Source organism: Thamnophis sirtalis, unplaced genomic scaffold (genome assembly GCF_051295495.1).
Source record: "Thamnophis sirtalis isolate CommonGarterSnake01/CBP01778 unplaced genomic scaffold, rThaSir2_p1.2 scaffold_13, whole genome shotgun sequence".
Taxonomy (NCBI): Eukaryota; Metazoa; Chordata; class Lepidosauria; order Squamata; family Natricidae; genus Thamnophis; species Thamnophis sirtalis.
The window spans coordinates 49,098,156-49,121,635 of NW_028261393.1; the positions used below are offsets into that span (position 1 = coordinate 49,098,156).

Sequence of the window (23,480 nt, forward strand, 5' to 3'; positions counted from 1 at the left end):
GTTGTTATTTAGAAGTCAACAATAACATTAAAAATGAATGTAGTAAGGTTGGGAACTGTTTTACGGTGCACACTAACTGTTGATAGTTGCTCAACAGATTAAAGATTGCTGCTGGCGGAAGGCTTCTTGTGCTAAAAGCGACAGCAAGTCACTGAGCATCCCTGATAATTCTAGGCAGTTTGAATAGTCCCTCAAGGCAAGCATCGTATTCTGGAGCATATGTCTTTTCCCATCCTTTCCTTATGATGCAGTTAATTACAACAACCCAGAGGCAGCCAGTGGGAACAACATCTGCAAGAACCCAATTTAAAGAGGAAGGAAGCAAAACAGGGAGATGTTTTGCCTAATGGGTCCCGTTTAGGTCTTAAAATTTTAGAATTCTGATTATGGTGTGGAATAAAAGGAAGAGCATAGGATTTGCATGATGAGCCCTTTTGCTTTGTTGTGTCATAGGCTTCTACCAGTGGTGGGTTTCAAAAATTGTTCGAACCTACTCTGTGGGTGTGGCCTCCTTTGTGGGAGTGGCTTGCTGCCCATGTGACCGGATGGGAGTGGCTTGCCGCCCATGTGACCGGATATGAAGATGCCGACGACACTTGACAGAACCACCTTAAATTACCTCACACACAGCACTGGCATGCATAAGAATATTATGATGTAAACTTGTTTTTTAAAAGGCATCTTTGGTTTGGTTATGTTCTGATTGCGCCACAAACGCAACAATCATCCTTACCTTTCACAGAGGCACTGAGTTTTATAAATATGAGCATGATAGTGTAGAATAATCATATCGAAGGATATGTCTCTCTGTCCCTTTTTCCTTTTTTTTTCTTTCATCTATCTCTCACTTTTTCTTTCTTTTTTTCTTTTTTATTTCTTTCTTCCTTTCTTTCTCTTTCTCTCTCTGTGTGAGTCTCTCTCTGTGTGTGTGTCTGTGTGTGTTTGTGTCTGTGTGTCAGTGGTGGGTTTCAAAAATTTTTGGAACCTCTTCTGTAGGTGTGGCTGCTTTCTGGTGGAACCTCTTCTAACTGGTTGGGTAGATTTGACGAACCGGTTCTTGCGAACTGGTAGGAACCCACTTCTGGGCTAATCACAGTCTCTCATCTCTATATCACTAAGTTAATTGTGGTGGTGTTAAGTTTTCAGAGACATTGCCTACATAAACACCTTGAACCCACTGAGGAAAGGCAATCAGTATATGCAACTGATTAATCAATGCAATGAACATCAACAAACTGACATAAACTTTATCTCGGTCATTGAGTAGCATTCAATAAAGCAAGCAATTAAATACCATTTGTGCAATTGAATGTACCTTTATTGGTCAATGACTTAAATGAAGTTTCTGTAAATCTAAAATAAATGTATTATTCCAGGATTGATCAGGTAAGTTCTAGACAAGTCATGCTAGACTACTTAAACATCAATGGGACTCCAGAATTGTTGTTGTTGTTGTTGTTGTTGTTGTTGTTGTTGTTGTTTGTTTTTAACGCATTTCTCATATCTTATAATGACTTATTAAATCAATCTATAGCTTCAAGCAAGACTACATTATTCTAGTGTCAGCCTCTGTTTTGCTGCTTGCTTTTCGGCTGCCATTGAAACGGGGAGGGAGGCCATGGTATTTGGGTGAGGGAAATAATCTGTACAGGAAGACTATTAATTGGGAGTTGTTCTCACCATCTCCTGCACATGTGGCAAGGAGGGGAGTTTCCCGCCAAGGCCAACTGTCCGGCATACCAACCTGATGATGATTTTTGAAGATGTCTCCTACCTGACAGCTGTGGAGATATGGGATTGGACTATGGACTGGGGTTACCAAAGGGAGGGGAATGGGTTATGTATTGATATCTACTGATTTCGCGCGCTTTTGCTCAGATCCAGCTTTGCTTAGCTTCTATTTACTCATAATCAGTAAAAGTACTCTTAATTCTGCAAAATGGAGTTGAGTGGTTTCTTTCTTGGTTAATAAGTGAAGCAGCCTTGACATCTAGCCTTTTATGGATCACTCAAAATTCTAGTTCTATCAACCAATATTCTAGGAAAGGGATGTCAAACTCGCAACAACACGCTGTCGTCACATGACATTATCACAACTTCCCCCCACCCTTTGCTACGCATACGGCCCATGGACCGTGAGTTTGACACGCCTGCTCTAGGATTTTAAGATAGTCCTTCCCTTCCTCTTTGAAAAGTGGGAAATATTTGATATGCTGAGAAAAGAGAAACAGTTGTCGCTTTGCGGGTATCTTTCTTTTCAATCTACAAATATATCCTGGAAAAGAAATGCCTCAACTATTTTCTCTTGCATTCTGTTTTGTGGTTAGAGTAGAAAACAGGGTCAAAAGTTACTAAACGAAGCTATTATATGATCCTTGAGCTTTTTTGAACATTGTAAAAGTCAACTCATTGTCGGATGTTTGATGAACCACGTTAAGTGAGAAAAAATAATAACATTACTGACACTATATCTCTTAGAAGCACCTCTTCTTCCATGAAAAGCTATTTCTAACAGTAAGAACTATTATGAATAGCCTTGGATATGTCATGGTTAGCAAAGAGCTGGAGGGGATAATAATTAATGGAAATTGTTAACTGGAGTAATCCCCCCCCCTTTTTTTAAAGGAGAATGCTTTAAATTCTGCAAGTAATTATTTTCTCCATCTTAACTATTCCTGCAAAATTATTTCTGAAAATTAAATAGCTCTCAAGTATATGCTGGGGTTACAAATATCTGCTTTTTTTGTGGTTGTGACTGCGGTTACTTTTGCCACTCAGAACATCTAGTGAGAAAAATGTGCAGAAAAGCTGTCAATACCCAAATCCTAGTGAAATCAATTGAATCCCAACTGAACATGCTCGTACTTTAAATAGGTCTGAGAAGATATATGACTGATTAATCCACCACTGCTTCCCTATCGCAGGATATTTGTATAGATTTTACACGATGAAAAACGATTTCCCCCATAAAGATTTTGCAGCACATTTTCACCGATAAACACACTGAAATATAACAACAAATTATATATAAATTCCAGATCTAAAGGCAGAAAAAGAATGGAATAAAACAGAACATTGAATAGAAAGCTGAATATGCAGCCTGTCTATTAGTGATCTATTTCCTTCAAACATTTGATTTTAATCAACACAATTTGGTAAGACACTGGACAATATGCTAGAAAGAACCATGCACAAATATATTTATCAGCATAGAAGTGATGAATCTCTACTTACCAAGAATAATGTCCGGAATGCACTTAGATCTCCAAAGAATTCCTCCACGGTCACAGATTTGGAATCAAAAGTGTAATAGTCTCCCAAATTATCATACAGCTTTATCATGTTGTTATGCATGTTTGATAACTTTTCATACTGTTCTCTGGCACTCTTGGCAAAACTGTGTTCTTGTGGTTAAGGAAGCTTGAATGAATAACACAACCAGCCTAATATCTAATTTCTGTTTTTACCAATGTTTGATAGGGAAAAAAAGTTCCATATTTTAGCCAGTTTAAGATTGCTCGATTCAAGTTCGCTCAAGTACAACTGCTGGTTGCTTGAAATAAATCAGTTTTTGCTCACATTCGTAATCTTGAGCAATCTGTGATGTAGGAGGCTGGACTTTTGAAGCAAAGAAAATAGTTAGCATTAATATCCCATCAGAAATGACACGGGGCAACATTTGTGAGCGGAAAGCGCCTGTGAAATCGGAGATATAATTCTGACGGGATCCTGTACTTTCGGATTCAGCAAGTGCAGAATCATTTAAAAAAAAATGATACTCCGGTAAAAAGGAGTGAGCTCAGACAAACCAAATAATTCTACTCAGAATAAATCCCAATAAAACATAAATTATTAAGATAAGGCATCCTTGGAATGGCACGACACATATATTGCAAATATAGTTCTGAGATGCTATATAACTCCTAATCCAATAAAACTGTCTCTTTGCTATTCTGGAGATGCATTGAGAATAGTCTGAGAAAGTTGTATGAAAAGTCACAATGGGAATATAGTAAAATGGTGTAAGAATCTAAACCTCCTAACAACATTTAAGCAAAAAAAAGTTTGAGCAGTAGTTTACAGAATTACTCTGTATGTTTGCGCATGTGTGTGTGTGTGTGTGTGCCTCTGTGTGTGTGTGTGTGTGTGTGTCACTGTATGTTGGAACTTCTGCTATGCTGTTGCTTGTGTATTACTGCACTTTTGTGTTTAATGAACTAACATTAAGTAGAGAACAAAAATCATATTTCTCTAAGTGTTGTGATTGCAGCACAGTGAACATACTGCACTTAAAAAAAAAAAAAAAAACTTGAAGAGGGCTTGAAAATTAACCCAAGATCTACTTGACCTTCATAACAATTTTAGTTACAAATTGCATAATTGTCACCTGAAGTGGAAGGAAGCAATTTCATAAAGGAGTTAAACGTCAAGAACAATGCAAATGCAAATAAAGGTTAACATTTTATTAAGGGAATAATTAAGTCATACCTTTTCATTCTTCTACTTCAAACTCAATAAATGCTTCATTAATTTTTTTTTCTAATGACAGAAAGAAGGGGAAAAAGAGATTAGCAAACTTTGTTCTTTAGCAAATAGGTAGCAGCCCGTGTGATAGCAATAGCAATTAGACTTATATACCGCTTCACAGTGCTTTACAGCCCTCTCTAAACAGTTTAGAGAGTCAGCATATTGCTCCAACAATCTGGGCCCTCGTTTTACCCACCTCAGAAGGATGGAAGACTGAGTCAACCTTGAGCTGGTGGGAATCGAACTGCTGGCAGTGGGCAGAATTAGTCTGTAGTACTGCTTTCTAACCACTGGGAAGGGAGGGAGGGAGGGAGGGAGGGAGGAAGGCAATAGCCATAACATTTAAGACTTATATACCACTTCACAGTGCTTTACTGCCCTCTCTAAGTGGTTTACAGAGTCAGTTTCTTGCCCCCAACAATCTGGGTCCTCATTTTACTGACCTCAGAAGGATGGAAGGCTGAGTCAGCCTTGTGATGGTGATTTTCTCTGCGATGCTCAATGGATGTTCGCCTCTATGCTAAGTCACTTTCCTACTGCCCGAATACCAGGGGAATAAACATAATCATGCATGACACATGTAAAAAAGGGACAGTTGTCATGTTGTTATAGCTTCCATCATGAGTTTTTTTTTTAAATCTCCATTATTCTAACAAAATGGAGAAAGATTGAAAAAAATAATAATCTGTTTATAGTACAGATAGAAACGTCCACAAATGCATCCGTGCTTGATTAAGCTCTATGATCATCAGGCAGTTCTGGTTCACTAATTACCTTTTCCCACCAGCCAACAAAGTTGCAGAGAGCATTGGAATGAACAGTTGGCTCTTCAGTCTAAGACACAGGAGACATTCAGAAGACAAATTGTACTTTTCCTAGCTCTCCCACTCAACCTCAATCAACAGTTGCATGCAACATTTCTATTAATTACATTCCTTAGTGTTTAATAAACATCATGTTGTCTGGGTATTTAATTTGCTTAACAGTAACAAATGTCATTCTTACTTCCCACTCTTTTTTTCCAACCACTGGTAAAATAAGTTCCAAGTTTGATAATATTTATCAAACAACTTTCCCAGTCTCTTTATCGTCAGCTAAATGTCTTTCTTGTTTGAGGATTCCTCTCACTGTATCTTTGCAAAACTCCTCTGGATAACAAATACTGGATTATTTGTCCTTACAGAAATGATCACTAACATTTTATAATCCATTCCAAAACCTTTGTGTACTTAAATACTTCAAAGTTGATTTGCAGGTAAGTACTCGAAGAGTGGAACGTGATGGCTCAGTGGCCAAAACGCTGAGCTTGTTGATCAGCGGTTCGAATCCCTAGCGCCGCGTAACGGAGTGAGCTCTTGTTACTTGTCCCAGCTTCTGCCAACCTAGCAGTTTGAAAGCACATAAAAAATGCAAGTAGAAAAATACGGACCACCTTTGGTGGGAAGGTAACAATGCTCCGTGCACCTTTGGTGTTTAGTCATTTGATTTTGATTTGATTTTATTATATTTATATGCCGCCCTTTTCCCCCAAAGGGGACTCAGGGCGGCTCACAATTCAAATCAAGGAAAGGGGGTACAGACAAAAAATAAAAACGAAACATAACAATGCATTAATTTAAAAACACACAACAGTGATACCATTCGAGACGGGGGCAACAGCTCTTTAGCCCCAGGCCTGTCGGAACAGCCAGGTTTTAAGGTCTTTGCGGAAGGCCTGGAGGGTGGTGAGGGTTTGAATCTCCACGGGGAGTTCGTTCCAGAGGGTCGGAGCAGCCACAGAGAAGGCTCTCCTCCGGGTAGTCGCCAGTCGACACTGGCCGGTGGATGGAATTCGGAGGAGGCCTAATCTGTGGGATCTAATCGGTCTAGTGCCGGCCACATGACCACCAATACGTCTTCAGACAGCGCTGGCTCCTCAGCTTAGAAACAGAGATGAGCACTGCCCGCTAGAGTCGGGAATGACTAGCACATCTGTGTAAGGGAACCTTTACTTTTATCTTACGCGAAGATACCCTCTCATTCTTAAAAATAAAATCAACATAGATTTTGTCCTACATGTGACAGAGTTGAATGAATTCAGCGATGAAGAATTCTTGTCTTGTATTTGGAGACTTTTTTTTTTTTTAAGGCAGACAACTTTTAAAAAACCCTGGAAACTATTCCAGTTCGCAAATTAAACACATGAAAGGAAAAGCCCAATCTTTATCAATGTGCCAACTCTCAAGAGAAGAATGGAAAAATGTGAGGATAAATATGCTGTGTCCTTCATAATAGCAGCCCTCTCTTGCCGGCGTGGGATAATAAAGGAAAGCCGACCAACCTGATGAAATAAATTGACACAGAAGTGAAGAGGAAAGTGCATCTGAATAGCTTCCAGAGCACAGCCAACGCAACTGATTTGTAAAGGACATGTAAAAAAAGAATAAGTTTCATTCTTTCTGTTGTAATATTCTCTGGAAGCTACTGTTTCCAAAGAGTCCTCCCTGTTCCATTCCTCCCTTCAATGAACACGGATATGAATATGAATTTGACCCACGTTGGCAAAAATGGAAAATAACAGTGGTGGCAGCACTGTGAAAAAAAAAGAAGGCAATGTCACATCACAATACCGTTGACTTCCTTCATCGTAGAAGCTTGCCACCTCTCTAACCATTGGCTTTTCTAGCTGGGGGAAAAAAAAAAGAGGGAAGAAGAGAAATGGATGAAAATAAAAAATGCTAAAAAAATGTTTCTTCTCTTGCAAGGACAACAACTGAATGATCTATTGAGCCATGGAGGCACAGTGGTTAGAGCGCAGTACTGCAGGCTCCTTCTGCTGACTGCAGGCTGCCTGCAATATGGCAGTTCGAATCTCGCCAGCCTCAAGGTTGACTCGGCCTTCCATCCTTCTGAGGTGGGTAAAATGAAGGCACAGTTTGTTGGGGGCAAGAGGCTGCCTTGTTAAACCGCTTAGAGAGGGCTGTAAAAACACTGTGACGTGGCATATAAGTCTATTGCTATCTGGCAGAATAGCAATTCCCAAAGTTAGCAAGACTGGGCAATGAAATGTCTTCAAGAAAACAACCAAGCTCAGAGAGCACGAAGAACCCCCGAGACGAAGCTGTCGAGCTGATGATTGAGTACTACAGATCAACATGACTGTCCTTGCAAAATGCACACAAGAGCATCACACACAATATCATTCCCCATAAACCTGCCCATCAAAAGTATTTTGATTTCCACAACATTTTTTTTCGCCAGATATCCCACATCTTCATCCAGACTCCCCCCCCCCAACACACACACACACAAACACACACACACACACACACAAGAAAGAGCCTCTCAGTGGTGATACCAAAGAAGAATCAATACTCCCAGACAGGTAAAATAAGCTTTCAAAACCTTTCGGAGAAAACTAAACAAAAGATTCCTTTGAATGGAGTTCATAGTAACTTCATAAACATGTCCAGGAACTTTTCAACTGGAAAACGGTTTGGCAATGGGATTGATATTTTCTAGACAAAAGGCTTGAGATCTGCCACCATCACACAATTTTGCAGGAGGGTTTTTATTTTGCAAAAAAAAAAAAAAAATCAACAACAACTACACCTGCTGGCAATTGAAATACAAAGGGCCTCCAAGATGCTCCCCATTGATCTAGCTACATCCCCCTGACGCTCCTGTTCAGTGTGACAAATTGCTTACTGTTGCCACTGTTTGTTTCCTTATTGACTCTTCTTGCAAAGGCAGACATAAAACTCTCCCGGTGACAAAGGACAGAGAGAGTTTTCTCAAAAGCAAAGAAGATAAGAAAGCAGAAGGGGTGATTGCTCAGCCGCTTGGCCCCAAATTTGGACCAATTTCTTGTAAGAAAGAAACTCCAGCGGTTTAGAGACAGAGCGATATGAAAGGAAGCAAGATTTATCTGCTCTTGTCGAAGTACTCCACATGTCCGTATTTAGAATGGCTGACATATTTCATCTAATAAATCTCTAAAAGGGATCAGTGAATAGATATTACTTCATCATCAAACTTCACAGACACTCCTCGATTTGCAACCATGTGAAGATCAATAGTACTGAAGAAAGTGACTTACAACCAATTGCAATGTCCCCATAGTCAAGTGTCAACATTTTTTTTAAAAAAAGCAACAACTGGCACCTATTTTTGATGGTGGAAGTGTCCCGGGAACTTCCTAGCTGACTTACAAAGCGCCATTCATTTTAATTGTCATTCATCTTCATTGTCAGAAAGGGTGTAGAGTCCCCCGCGGTTGGACTAGATGACCTATGGGGTCCCTTCCAACTCTGTTAATCTGTTATAAAATGCAAAGTAAACGGGGAAAGTTGGATTTAATTAATGACCATATGATTCATCTAAAACAGGGGAGCCCAAACTTTTTGCAAGGAGGGCCAGATTTGGGGAGGTGAAAATGTGTGGGGCCGACCGTTCAGCCTGACATTCTTTGAACCATTAACATTAAATGCAAAGGATCTATTTTATGAAACAAATAAACAAATAACTCCGGCGGGGAGAAGAGGCTGCGGGCTACTCGAAATTTGAAAACGGGCCGCAATTGGCCCCAGGGCCAGACTTTGGACATGCCTGGTCTAAAACAATCGAAGTGATCCGTTGAACCACTGTGACCAAACAGGGTCATAAAATCAGACACGAGTTACTTAACCACTGCCCTGCTTAGTAAAGGAAATTCTTCTCCCAACTGTGGTTGTTAAGTCAAGGGTTAGCTGAAATTTTCCACGGCAAATATCTTCACATGTAGTTTGGTAGGTCAAATGTTCTACATGACAAACAAAACGAAAGCAACAGGAAACAAACTTGCAGAATCAAAGTCACTACTCTGATGATAGCACTTATAGCACTTAGACTTATATACTGCTTCACAGTGCTTTGCAGCCCTCTCTAAGCAGTTTTACAGAGTCAGCCTCTTGCCCCCAACAATCTGGATCCTCATTTTACCGACCTCAGAAGGATGGAAGGCTGAGTCAACTTTGAGCCAGTCAGAATTGAACTGCTGGCAGTTGGCAGTATTAGCCTGCCATAGCAGTAGCCCTAAGACTTATATACTGCTTTACAGTCGCCCTCTAAGCAGTTTACAGACTCAGCCTATTGCCCCCCCCCCCAACAATCTGGGTCCTCATTATAACCAACCTCAGAAGGATGGAAGGCTGAATCAACCTTGAGCCTGGTGGGATTTGTACTGCCAAATTGCAGGTAGCCGGCAGTCAGCAGAAGTAGCTTGCAATATAGCATTCTAACCACTGCGCCAACACGTACATGTAATATACTCTCAGTGATAATGCCAAGCCAAGCTTGAAAGCTGCTAATGGGATTTACAGGAAAGAAACTTTAATTTCCTTCCCAATGTGGTGTAGTTGCAAAACCGTCAATGGGGGGGGGGGATAAGAATGCAGTCAAAGCGACATGAGTGACGATTGGTTAGTTATGAAAGGCAGCTTGCAGAAAAAAATGGAGGTTTTTCCATCCAAGGAAGTTGCTGCTCCACAAACTTCCTGGATTTAAAGGACCATGAAAAGCGCCAGAGAAGAGAAACCCAATGCGACTCAAACATTTGGCATAGCGAGTGTAATCCCCAAAGTCAGCTAAGACCCTTCATGCTTAACACGGTTTTGCATTCCTCAAATTATCATGTTTTTGACTTGACGAGCTGTCAGGTTCACATTATCATTAATATATACAATGATGACCCAGAGGAACGGATCATGAAAATTCTATGCAAATTCACAGAAATTCGATTTCCATATTTGGCGGTGGGAACTGAACTGAAGTTCGCTGTAATTGTACACGACTGCAGCACCACAGGCTGATTGTTATCTGAGGTTCGGTTTAATGATTGAGCACCTCTGACTTGCATGAACATGTCAATGCAAATTAGAAGCAACATGTGTCTGGATCCATCAGTGTAAAAGAGGGGAGGAAGAAAGAGCAAAATCTCACGCTCGCAGGCTCTATGCATGCTTAAAACGAGGTATTAATAGAATGTCTATCAGCAGGATGAGTTCACTTGGATTTACAATTTGCTACGATTTGGGCACCATCCAAAACATCATCTGCTTTTGTTCCCATGGCTGGTGTGATCACCTGTGTCAGGTGAGGTACTGCGACAGGGCTTTTGCAAGATCAAATTGATTCCTCGCAAGCAATTTAAGAAGCTCACAAAATTGGTGCATGGCGCTAATTATATACTACATTTATTTTGGGGAGGTACTGTAAATTCTGTCTCAAATCTAATAATAACCATTCACATTAGCATCAAGATGTTAGGATTACAGCTCAGTGATGGAAAAAGTCATAATTGCTTAATTATCACATTGCATTGATAGAAATCAGCCATTAAAAAGGATACGTAACGATGCAATTTCCCCAATGTAGTGGGGGGGGGGGGGAACACCATGGTTAAGAGTACAAATTTCTTTATTTAAAAATGTGTGGGTATAAATCTGCAGGCCAGGACTTATTTCATCTTCAAACAGATTTGAAGTCTGCTTGGAATAAAAGTGGAACTGCTTCATGTTATACTGCTAATGTTTCAAGGAAATGACAACCCAGGTGTTTGACTTTAGGCCAAGGTATGTAATTTGCTTAAGCCAAACAGTCTAGATGCCTTCCACAAGAGTTTATTTTTTTTATTTCTCAGGTAAAATCTTCTTTAAATGTTTTTAGAATTCTGACGTCTAAATTGATTCATCATGTTAAATGTAAAGGTTCCCCTTGCACGTACAGTATGTGCTTAGTCATTCCTGACTCTAGAGGGCGGTGCTCATCTCCATTTCTAAACCGAGAAGCTAGCACTGAGTGAAGATGTCTCTGTGGTCAGGTGGACGGATGACTAAACGCCAAAGGCGCACAGAAAGGAAACGTATCCCATCCCACTATATTGTCCTCAATATTCCAGCACATTAAGGACATTATCAGAAAGATTGGAAAGATTGCTAGAGCATAAACCTCTTGTTCAGTGCTATAATACACTTTCCAGTTTCAACATAACTTTATGTGATTGAATTCCCAAGGTGGAAGGCAGGGGATGTGTCTGGGAGGTTTTGGTACATGAAATATAATATGCTTTCGCTTGTTTGAGTGCTTCCTTCATCCATCAGCATGTCAGAAGACAAGATGGAAAACAGGACCAGGCTTTCAATAGTACCATTAATTGATGTGTTCAGTGCATGTAATCTGCCTTGTGATCAAAATGGACACGTCTCTCTATTTCAGAAGTCTTTTTTAAAAAAAAATTCCAAGTTGATCTATTTGTATAAGTCTAATGGTTACCAGGCAGGATGGCAGGAGACTGTGATTTCTAGTTCTGCCTCAACCATGAAAGCCAGTTGGGTTACTTTGGGCCAATCACCAGAAGATGGGGAATTCTAGACCTGCCTTAGGCATGAAAGCCAGTTGGGTGACTTTAGGCCAATCACCAAGAGGTAATGAGTTCTAGTCCCAACTCAGGCGTGAAAGGTTACCTTGGGCCAGTCACTCTCTCTCAGAATACAGCTGTGTCCCTTGCTTAGTTTTGCTGACCTTCAAATTGCTGAGAACCCATTAAACAGAAATCTAAATTTAATAAAAAAAATAAATCTTTTGAAAATCTGCCAATAGATTATTTACGTTAACCTAACATGTCGATCGGAAAATTTGGCAGTTCGAATCCCTAGCGCCGCGTAACGGAGTGAGCCCTGTCCTCTGTTTTCCTTCTTTCTCCATAAAGTCAAGCAAGATTTTGAACATTACAAGATAAGAGGGGAGAGACTGAACTGATTAGTTGCTTCTCTCCTTGATTAGTTTCCACCCATTGTTTCTTGTTCTAACCTCAGGTGCCTTGGAGAATAGTTTGACTCCCTCTTCTTTATGGCAGCCCCTGAGATATTGGAACACTGCTATCATGTCTCCCCTAGTCCTTCTTTTCATTAAACTAGACATACCAAGTTCCTGCAATCGTTCTTCATATGTTTTACCCTCAAATCCCCTAATCTTCTTTGTTGCTCTTCTCTGCACTCTTTCTAGAGTCCCCACATCTTTTCTACATCGTGGTGACCAAAACTGAATGCAGTATTCCAAGTGTGGCCTTACCAAGGCATTATGAAGTGGCATTAATAACATTTCATATGATCTCGATTCTATTCCCCTGTTTGTGCAGCCTAGAACTGTGTTGGCTTTTTTTGGCAGCTGCTGCACACTGCTGGCTCCTATTTAAATGGTTGTCCACTAGGACTCCAAGATCCCTCTCACAGTTACTACTCTTGAGCAAGGTACCACCTCTACTGTACCTGTGGATTTTGTTTTTCTTGCCTAAATGTAGAGCCTTCCTTTTTTCACCATTGAGTTTTAGTTTATGTATTTATTAGTTTATTAGCTTCCCTCAAGTAGCAAGGAAAAAAGAATGAACAGTTGAAACATCAATCTTCCTCAAAATAAAATAATAAAAAAAACACGTCATATTTGAAGTTTCAAAATAAGTCCTCACAAACTCATTTAATGTTAAGAGAGGCTGTGACCTTTTGACAATTCAACACTGCAGAATAAAAGAATAGAGATCGGTAGCGTAAACTGAGGTTTTGTTTATTTTAGGATTGTTTTTCATCACAAAAGGGTCTCTTTTTTTCCCATTTCTGGAATAAAATAAAGTCAGATATGGCAATGCATCACCCCTGGAGGAAGAAACAAATAAATTAGACAAGAACTCTAGGCACTTAATTCTGCCATGGTGATGCTGTGAAAGCTTGGGTGAAAACATATCAAACATGAAAACATATCAAAAGGAGAATCTGGCACATTTCTCCTGGAAAGAAGCATGTTTTAAAATCTTAATCAAGAGAGTCTTTCTTATTCTCAACCAAGATGCACTTCAACATTTTATGTACCTTGAAATGCTTTATTAAGTTGTTTTAATGCTTTACTAAAATGTTTTGCGTTTATTTCAGTTTTCTTGGCAAGGATTTTCATAAGGGCTTTTCCAGTGCCTGCTTCTTAGTGCTGGAAAAGACTAGCCCAACTGCATTAACAGAGGGATACAATCAAGATCAAGTGAAGTACTAATACCACTCTACAAAACCTTAGTAAGACTACACCTGCAAAACTGTGTCCAGTTTTGGTCACCACCATATAAAAAAGATATTGAGACAGTAGAAAAAGTGCAGAGGAGAGCAACAAAGATGATTATAATACAATACAATAGCATAGTTGGAAGGGACCTTGGAGGTCTTCTAGTCCAACCCCCTGCCTAGGCAGGAAACCTTATACCGTTTCAGACAAATGGCTATCCAACATCTTCTTTAAAAACTTCCAGTGTTGGGACATTCACAACTTCTGGAGGCAACTTCTGTTCCACTGATTAATTGTTCTATCTGTCAGGAAATTTCTCCTCAGTTCTAAGTTGCTTCTCTCCTTGAGAGAGAAGAGGATTGGAGACTAAAGCATATGATGAATGGTTGCAGGAACTGGGCATGGCTAATCTAGTGAAGAGAAGGACCAGGGGAGACATGATAGCAATGTTCCAATATTTGAGGGGCTGCCACAGAGAGGAGGAGGTCAAGCTATTTTCCAAAGTACCCGAAGGCCAGACAAAGAATAATGGATGGAAACTGAACAAGGAGAAATTCAACCAAGAAACAAGGAGACTTTTCTGACAATGAGAACAATCAACCAATGGAACAGAAGTTGCCTTCAAAAGTTGTGGGAGCTTCATCACTGGAGGCTTTCAAGAAGAGATTGGACTATCATTTGTCAGAAATGGTGTAGGGTCTCCTGCTTGGGCGGGAGGGTTGGACTGGATGAGGTCATTCCAGATGTGTTAATCTGTAAATGCTTTTGGTGTCTAAGGTGGGACTAGAACTCACAACTTCCCAGTTTCTAGCTGGATGCCTTTATGACAGCACCAAATTGGATGTCCTTCACTGATTATTCCCTGTTATTTCCCTACATTTAACTCTAAAAATCACAAAATAACAACAATAAATCCTACCAGGATTGGGTTTATCATCACCCTTGTATCTTAATAATTTTAAAACTTTAGGTTTTGTAAACCTCCCAGAGACTTCTGGAATGGGTGACCATAACTAATATAAAGGAATTAATAGCAACTTTATGGGCAACATTTTGCAAACGATCGTAACTATTCTTATTTTGCCATTTATAAACTGTTGAGACACGTTGGACGTCCAAAATTCCATTAAATCTGACTTCAAATTATAGAAACCTGGATTTATCTGTTTCAGTTCTAGACATGGAATCCTGAAGCAGGTTTTTTAAAAAAATCATATTTTCCTTGTAATTAGTGTTGGATACAATTAGAAGAAATCTCTATCCGTACACAAATTTTAAAAAATAACCCCGGATATGGACACAAAAAAATAAATAAAATAAAACCAGGCATCTTGGAATAACAAAAGAAATCTAGTTATCTTCCCAGGGGAATAAATTAGGTTAAAACAAAAAACAAAAAAACTGCTGTAACAACAATGAAAAAGTTTAAGACTGAAACTGATGCACAGGTAAAACATGCCAAACAAATATATATGTGCCTTGCGATTTACGTTTGCATAGTGCTTCTACGATAATTAAATACAAACATTGTGAAAAAGCATACTACCAATTGTTTACTAAAAACAATGAGAATCTAGCAGCAAAGCAAATAATTACAGAAAGGAGACAAACTGGGTCTCTGAACATTCTTATTAAGCAAGTCAACATTGATTTTCTCATGTACTATATTTTTTCTTGATAGATTTCTTTTTTCTCCCCTCGCTCCTCTCTCTCTTCCTGTCCCTAAACTAGCTAAAAATGGAGCTTTTGGAACCAACAGAATAAGAAAGGGGGGGGGGGGAGAAGAACTGCAAAAAATCCAAGCAATTATATGTTTGTTTGGATCATGGAATTAGGGACAATAGCAATTGCCTTCTTTTGTGGAGAAGGGTTGTGGCAAAACTAACACTAAAAATGACCATCATGCATTAGTAGACTTAGTAGACAGAGAAAGATTTTGCCCAAGAATGACACTAAAGAGAAAGGATTACAGCCCATAAACAACTAATTCCCTCATCACTGTCAAACTATTCACTAAGGCTTCACTACTATTGCTATTAGTCTTCTCATCATTCCTATTACCCATCTCCTTCCACTTATGACTGCAGGACTGTAACTTTGTCGCTTGTATCCTTACGATTTATATTGATATTGATTGTTTCCTGAATGCCAATTTGTACCCTATGGCCAGGGGTGGGTTCCTGCCAGTTCTAACCTCTTTTAGAGAAGAGGTTCCACAAATCTACAGTGCCATTTAGAACAGGTTCCAGCTCCCTCCCCCCGCCCGTCCACACATCATCAAGACGAAGAGCGAGAAGAGGAATTATGGGAGTTGCAATCCACAAGTCTTAAAGCTGTCAGGTTTGAACACCCCTGGGTTTTTTTCCCTAAAGGGTTAGGGGTGCAAAGGTCTTGTAACTTGACAGTTTTCTTGCACACGTCAATGCCAGAGTTCCTGAGCCAAAATGATTGGAGGAGAAATTCTGGGAGTTGAAGTCCACAAGTCTTAAAGCTGTCAAGTTTGAACACCCATGTTTTTTTTTTTAAAGGGGTTGGGGGTGCAAGAGTCTTGTAACTGGACAGCCTTAAGACTTGTGTGCTTCAAATGCCAGAGTTTCTGAGCCAACATTTTGGTTGCTAAGCAAGAATGTTGTTCAGTAAGTTTCACCACATTTTACAAGTTGGCCATGCCCACCCAATCACATGGCTGGCAATCCACTCCCACAAAGCAGGCCACATCTACAGAAAAGGTTCTAAAAAATTTGAAACCCACCACTGTCTATGGCTATCATTAAGTGTGGTACCTTAAGATTCTAGACAAATGTATCTTGTCTTTTTATGTACACTGAGTGCATATGCACCAAAGACAAATTCCTTGTGTGTCCAATCACACTTGACTGTTCTGACCCCCCTCCGGCCTGTGAGTAACGCAGACATAGGCTTGGCTATTTGCCACTCTTTAATCACAGGAATTACAACTCCGTTGGCTGAAAGCCCAAGCAACATGCTCATGCAAGAAGGGATGGCAGCAACCCAAACCAAACAGAATGGAAATACAAAACAAACCAGTCAAGAGTTCCTCAAGACTGTTACGAATGGTTGTGTCCTGCAAAAGGACCCCACCCAATTTCTCACTTATATACTCTCTTGGGAGGGGCCAAGCCACAACTACCTAGGCTTGATTATCTCTTATGAGTCTGCCTCCGCAGCTGCTGCTTCCGTTTCTCCGCCCTTCTCTGTCTGGCATCAGGAACAAACTGCCTTGAGTCCTCCCCACTGCTCCATGCCTCAGGCGCCTCCTGGTGGCCAACCAGCCTCTCTGGTCCCTGCTCTGAGTCTGAACCCTGCCCAGGGTCCTCCACATCTTCCCTGGCAGACTCATATGGTTCCTCGCTATCCGAGTCCATCAGCAGCTCAACCGGATCCTGCTGGGCCACAATACTTGACCAATAAAGAATCCTATCCTATCCTATCCTATCCTATCCTATCCTATCCTATCCTATCCTATTGTATATATAATTATAACTTCTCTCTAAAGGCTTAAAGTTGAATTATTTGAGAAACAAATCGTCAGGTTAAATGTTGAAATGTATTTAATGTTGATGAAATTTAGCTCTTAACCTGTCAACACAAAGAGAAAGAACAGATAATAAACACAATGCTGAGCCTTACACTTATTGTATACCCTATACTTACTCAAAATGCATAGGCAGTTGACAGCTTTAAGCGAGGTTGAAAATATAGAAATGGATGTTTTATTGAGATTTTTTTTTTTTTTAAATGCAAACCAATAACTACTTGTTCAGAAGGAATGCACGGGAGAAAGTAGGGATATCTTTTTTCCCGGAATAATTCCTAAACCAACAATAAGCTCCTACAGAGTAGGTCCCGTTATGCAGAACAAAACAAGAGAACAAAATTGCCACGGGAACAATAATGTTTGTCCGTCTTAGTAACCTTTAACACAAACCAATGTGCAAGGGATGTTTTAAGCATAGCTCTTGTAAAATTCAACGAGGTTGAAAACCCAATGAGAAATAACCCCATTACTATGAGATAAATCAGAATGACTTACTCCGGTTTTACACTAAGGTCTAATTTACATGGATAATACCCTACCCTTTTTTTCCCCCGGTGTTGTTGTTCTTTTGCTACAACATCCCCACAGAATCTAATACAGCTACAAATAATTTAGTAGGGCCATCAATTGACCTTTTACAGACTAGCATTCAAGCCATACAAGAAACAATAAACAACTTTGTTCCATTAATATAATATCATATAGGCAAGTAATAAAGACTCACAGCATCGCAAAAGATAGTTCCCTCTTTTTCAGAAAGCTGCCCGGCTGGACATGATAATTCTTAAAAATAAATAATTAAAATCCCAAATCTGTTCTTTTGAGTTGAATGCTCATGAGTGAAAATATTAATTAACTTACTTAAAAAAAAGGAAAAAAAACTGAATTCCATTAGGGGGGTAAAAGTATCTAAAAGTAGCCATTCCCTTTCATGAAAATGATATTATTTTATTTCATTTTAATTACAGGAAATGCTTTATCTGCACTTTAGGAGATATCATAAAACTCAACAAAACTGTTTAATGCGAACCGAGAAACATCGTAGACGGAAACTAGTTTTATGTTAGGGTGCCCCCCCCCCATTTTCAGTGCGCATCTCACAGTGGAATAAGGAAAACCATTACCCTATTAAAAATGAAATAATAATATAAAAACATTTTATCTTCCGGTATTTTTTTAAAAAAAATTTTTTTAAAAAATGTTCTGCTAAGAGTAGTGAGTAATGACGAAGGATAAACAAGGTCCCCCACCACCCCCACCCTCATTCTACAGCAATGATTTTCCAAGAAGGATAGGGGTTCTTTAGATTTGCAAAAATAAAAGGAGTTTCTAGGAGAGACCAAAGGGTTGCTCAGGGAGTAAGATGCTGCGCTTGTCGATCAGAAAGATCAGCAGTTCAGCAGTACGAATCCCTAGTGCCGCGTAATGGAGTGAGCTCCCTTTACTTGTCCCAGCTTCTGCCAACCTAGCAGTTTGAAAGCATGTAAAAAATGCAAGTAGAAAAATAGGAACCACCTTTGGTGGGAAGGAAGCAGCGTTTCGTGCGCCTTCGGCGTTTAGTCATGCCAGCCACATGACCACGGAGATGTCTTCAGACAGCGCTGGCTCTTCGGCTTTGAAACAGAGATGAGCACCGCTCCCTAGCATTGGGAATGACTAGCATACATGTGCGAGGGTAACCTTTACCTTAGTAGAGCCACTTTGGCATAATGGTTAAGGCATCAGGAAAGCAGCAGACCGTGAGTTCAGTCTTGTCTTAGCCATGAAAACCAACTGGGTAACCTTTGGGCCAGTTTCTATCTTCTCTTTCAGCCCATCCCACCTCACAGGGTTGCTGTTGTGGAGGGAAATAGGAGAAAAAAGGTGTGCTGGACACGTTTGCCACCTTGGGTTCTTTGTAAAAATAATAAAGACGGGATACAAAAATAAAACAAATTGATGAGACCAATCACAAATAGCATTCACACAAGCAATAGCACTTAAGACTCATATGCCGCTTTTACAGCCCTCTCTAAGTGGTTTAAAGAGGCAGCCTTTTGACCCCAACAATTTGAGGTCCTCATTTTACAACCTTGGAAGGATGGAAAGCTGAATCAACCTTGAGCCGGGTGAGTTTTGAACTGCCAAATTTCAGGCAGCCTGCAGTCAGCAGAAGTAGCCTGCAGTACTGCACTCTAACCACTGCGCCACCGTGGCTCATATGGAATCAAATAGAATCAGAGATTGGTTCTGAGCCTCTAATGCTGAAGTCTATAGAAACACTCAAGAATTAATATCAGGCCACAACTCTGTGAATAAGCCAAAAGCAATTTCTGTGTTGTTCAGCACCTATTTATAAGAATCTGACTGCATTCCCTTGAGAACCAGCAGATAAGGGCTTCCCTACTCCAGTCTATGACACTTCTTCAAAGAAACTCCATGCTGACATGCCTCTTTACTATCCCGCTCCTTTAGCTGAAGATTTCACCACAATAAATTCTTCCTCTGCTTCTTCTACTGGTCCTCCCCTCAATGCTACAAACTCTTGCCCCCTTTTTAGCAGATACTAGCCAATAACCTGGCATTGCCCGGGTATTTATTTATAGGGGGAAATGTCCGGGCCAAACATAATTTTTAATGTTGGATTTTCCCCCTTACCAGAGGGAGCCCCCTTGTGGAATACTGTGTAGCCATTACCATGGCAACTCCACTGCACTGTACAGTAGAAACCATTTTACGGCTGTACAGTAGAAGGCATTTAAAAGCACAACAGGCTGCATCTTAACAGAACACATACCCTGATAGGTGTTAGGGGTGTCTTACCCCCACAATATTTTTTTCTCCAGAGAGTAAGTCATCTGTGCACCAAGTTTGGTTGAAATTGCTCAAGGCGTTCCAGAGTTATGGTGGAACACACATGCACACATACACTCATTTTTATATAGAGAGATTACTTTCCTCCTTAGGCAAATGGTCTCTCCTCCTCTAATTCTAATCCTCTCTTCCATTGTTGTGTTTAGTTTCATTCCCTTCCTTTCTTCACTGCTTACTTTCAAGAATACCAATTTTTTGGGCAAGGAAGGAGGAATGTATGATGAGATGGGTCCATAGATGTTCGACTCCAAAGATTTTTTTATTTTTGGCTTGCAAATGCAGATGGGGAATTCACATTTATAAACAATGCACCTTATTTTAGAAGCTACTGATACAAATCAGTAGCTATTTCTTCAATTAATATGAATTTGGCTCTTATCTTCTCTCTCAGACAGCTCAGGGATTTTGGGTGGTGGGGGTAAGATTCACAATTCCACAATTTCTCCCTGTCTATTCTTTCTTTTCTTGGAATTCAGGGCTGTTTACCTTTCAACATCCGCAAACTGGTCACTGCAAAGTATAAATCAAGGAGAGGCCTTAATTCTATTCAGCATCACAATTTCTTTGGGATACAGAGGAACAAAGAACAGCTGGATGCATATTTATGAAGCTTCAGGGAGTCCAACAGACTCGGAATTGCTTTGTTTATGCCAGCCTATTAAGGATTAAAACCATAACCTTTTTCTCTTTGAGCATGCAAATGTTATTAATTAAATAATGTCGCGTGTCAGCTTCATGACTTTTCAATCAACCAGGGAAGTTTCTCCTCCTTTCAGAAAAAAAAAAAAAAAAGCTACTTGGGGATTCATTTCTAAGTGTGCCCTTTCTCTTCTGTTGAAAGTTGAGGTGTGGGAAACAAAGGAAGCCCCTCATTAGATATGCACAACAATGTGCACGCCTGTGTTGTGGGGTGAATTCTCTCCACTGAGAGAAAAGGGGCAAACCCCACTAAATTAAAGGTTTATTTGTGGCTTCATCATCCAAAAACTGTCCCTTGCTCCCTGTTGAAGCAAGGCAACAGTTGCATGATTACTATCTGGATCCTCACAATCATTTCTTCAAAGCAAGTGAATAATTTGTAGAATGGATTGAGCTGAACCTCTGAGATCAAATGAGGACCATCTTGACTCATCTTGACTGAAAATAGCTCTTCTAAGGACAATCCACGGGCAAGAGATGATGGATAGAAATAGACTATCCATTAATGTAAGAGTTATCTTATCATGATTTAGAATAGAGGTAGAAATGCATATTCCTATATAATATTTTAAAATCAGTATGTGGATGAAAGGATTGGAAGTTGAAAGATGATTGTATTATGTACACTTAAACAACAACAGCATGCATTAAAATACTGAATAATTAAATGATGAAGGATTATCTACATGGTGGAGCAAATACTAAAATGTTAACAACTTTAATTGTAATATTTATCATGTTACTATAATGATGTGAATATGATTAAGGTAATTTAAGTTTATCAATCTTATCATTATTATTTGGTATCAAAATTAACGATACCGAGATGCCACACTGTTTGTGTATTCAATACATACATACATACATATAAAATAAATAAATAAATACAAAACAAAGGACGATCTAGGAATCTTTTTAACCAGTTCATGCATTTCCTCCATTGTCTTCTCCTCCTACTTCCTTCAGCCTTGCCAAACAGTTTCTTTTCTTTGTGACATATATTATTTTTCTTGTTGGGCAATTAAAGTGTCAGATATCTTGTGCATTGGGCCTTCAGGCCTGCCACATTTTCTGCTGTGGGAAAACAGGAGAGGGAATTATATGGAGTATGGGAGATATATCGTCATAATAACATTCCTTTCTCAGAGAGTCAAGGACGTTTTGCCCTGCAGCTGCGATGAGGTGACTGGGAAGCATCTCCAGTTTTAGACGGTGCTTGATTGGACCATGTGATGGGCATGTGGGTGCTGGGCAGGAACCAAGGTGGCACAGTGGTTAAAATGCAGCACTGCAGGCTACTTCAGCTGACTGCAGTTCTGCAGTTTGGCGGTTCAAATCTCACCAGCTCAGGGTTGACTCAGCCTTCCATCCTTCCGAGGTGGGTAAAATGAGGACCCGGATTGTTGGGGGCAATATGCTGACTCTGTAAACCGCTTAGAGAGGGCTGAAAGCCCTATGAAGCGGTATATAAGTCTAACTGCTATTGCTATTGCTATTGAACTTTCATTTGTGTGGGGACAACCTGAAAACTTTCAGATTCGGGTTTTCCCAGATGTGCCAACAAGACATCTCTAATAAAATGGAACTTTGAGGAAACTCGAGCCTCGGAGTCTTCTTTCATTGGGGGCGTTCCTTGGAACCCTGACACAAATCATTTAATCTGCTTATGCGAAAAGCTTGGCTCGAGATTTGAGAAATCTCAGTTACGATTGTTACCTATCATACCATTAGTGCCAGGAATTAATATGCTTGGGTATGATCAAGACCCACATCGCAGATCACCATAATTTACTCTTAAATTTGGAGTCTGGGTGCTAAGATATGGAGATCATTTTAAATTGCACTTCGCCCATGTGAGCGGCCTTGCCCCTGTTTCATCATCATCATCAACCATTTAACTATTCCCTCATTAAATTTATGTGTTCCCATAAAATTTGCTCTGGGGGTTGTGCAGGCAATTTTTAGATTCAATCTCATATTTTTACGATTCCCTGCCCATGTTTCAAATCTCCCCAGGCTCTCTGTTATTGCTCGGGCCACCCTATAGTTTGCGTTACTGACACATTTATTATATGTGGATTTAATTAAAATTCTCTTTAGTTTTTCCTACAGATCTCATAGAAAGGTTCTTAAATAAAGTGGAGACCAACACAGGATCCCCTCAGCACCGTACTAAATCTCCCAGAGTAATAACACACTACTTATTTTCTTACAGAAAAAAAAAAAATAGACCTGCCATATATGTTGTATCTTAACAAGTGTGAAATTCTTTCTTCCCTCACAACTAGTCATTCCCCATCTCAGATCTGGCATAAGGACCTTTCCAAATCTACCAGGGAGATCTCATAGATAATTTCTTCACTTTATTGCTTCTAGGTAGCTGTGGGGGAAAAATGGCCAAAGATAGCTACAGGTTGTAAAAACTTTCAAAGAAGCTGGGTCCCATTGTGTGCAGGCATAATATTAATCCACTCTCCCCTGTGGAATTAATAACCTTGGTGGCTAAATTTAAGGTGGAATTTTTGAAGTGGGAAAACAGTACTTTCTATGATCTAAATACATTCTTTTATCAGAATAACAGAATTGGAAGGGATCTCAGAGGTCTTCTAGTCCAACCCCCTGCTTAGGCAGGAATCCCAACACCACTTCAGACAAATGGTTGTCCAACCTCTTCTTAAAAACTTCCAGTGTTGGAACATTTACAACTTCAGGAGGCAAGTTGTTCCACTGATTAATTGTTCTCACTGTCAGGAAATTTCTCCTCAATTCTAGTTGCTTCTCT

General features: G+C 39.9%; 1 protein-coding gene across 2 annotated transcripts in view; it reads right to left on the reverse strand.

Moving 5' to 3' along the window:
• The window catches only part of DIAPH2 (diaphanous related formin 2), a 353,946-nt gene that overhangs the window by 125,804 nt on the left and 204,662 nt on the right, over positions 1-23,480 (reverse strand). For both annotated transcript variants that reach the window (XM_087727709.1, XM_087727708.1), the window contains one exon: positions 3,235-3,398. In XM_087727709.1, coding sequence (XP_087583835.1) covers positions 3,235-3,398 — 164 coding nt within the window. The remainder of the gene's footprint in view (positions 1-3,234; positions 3,399-23,480) is intronic.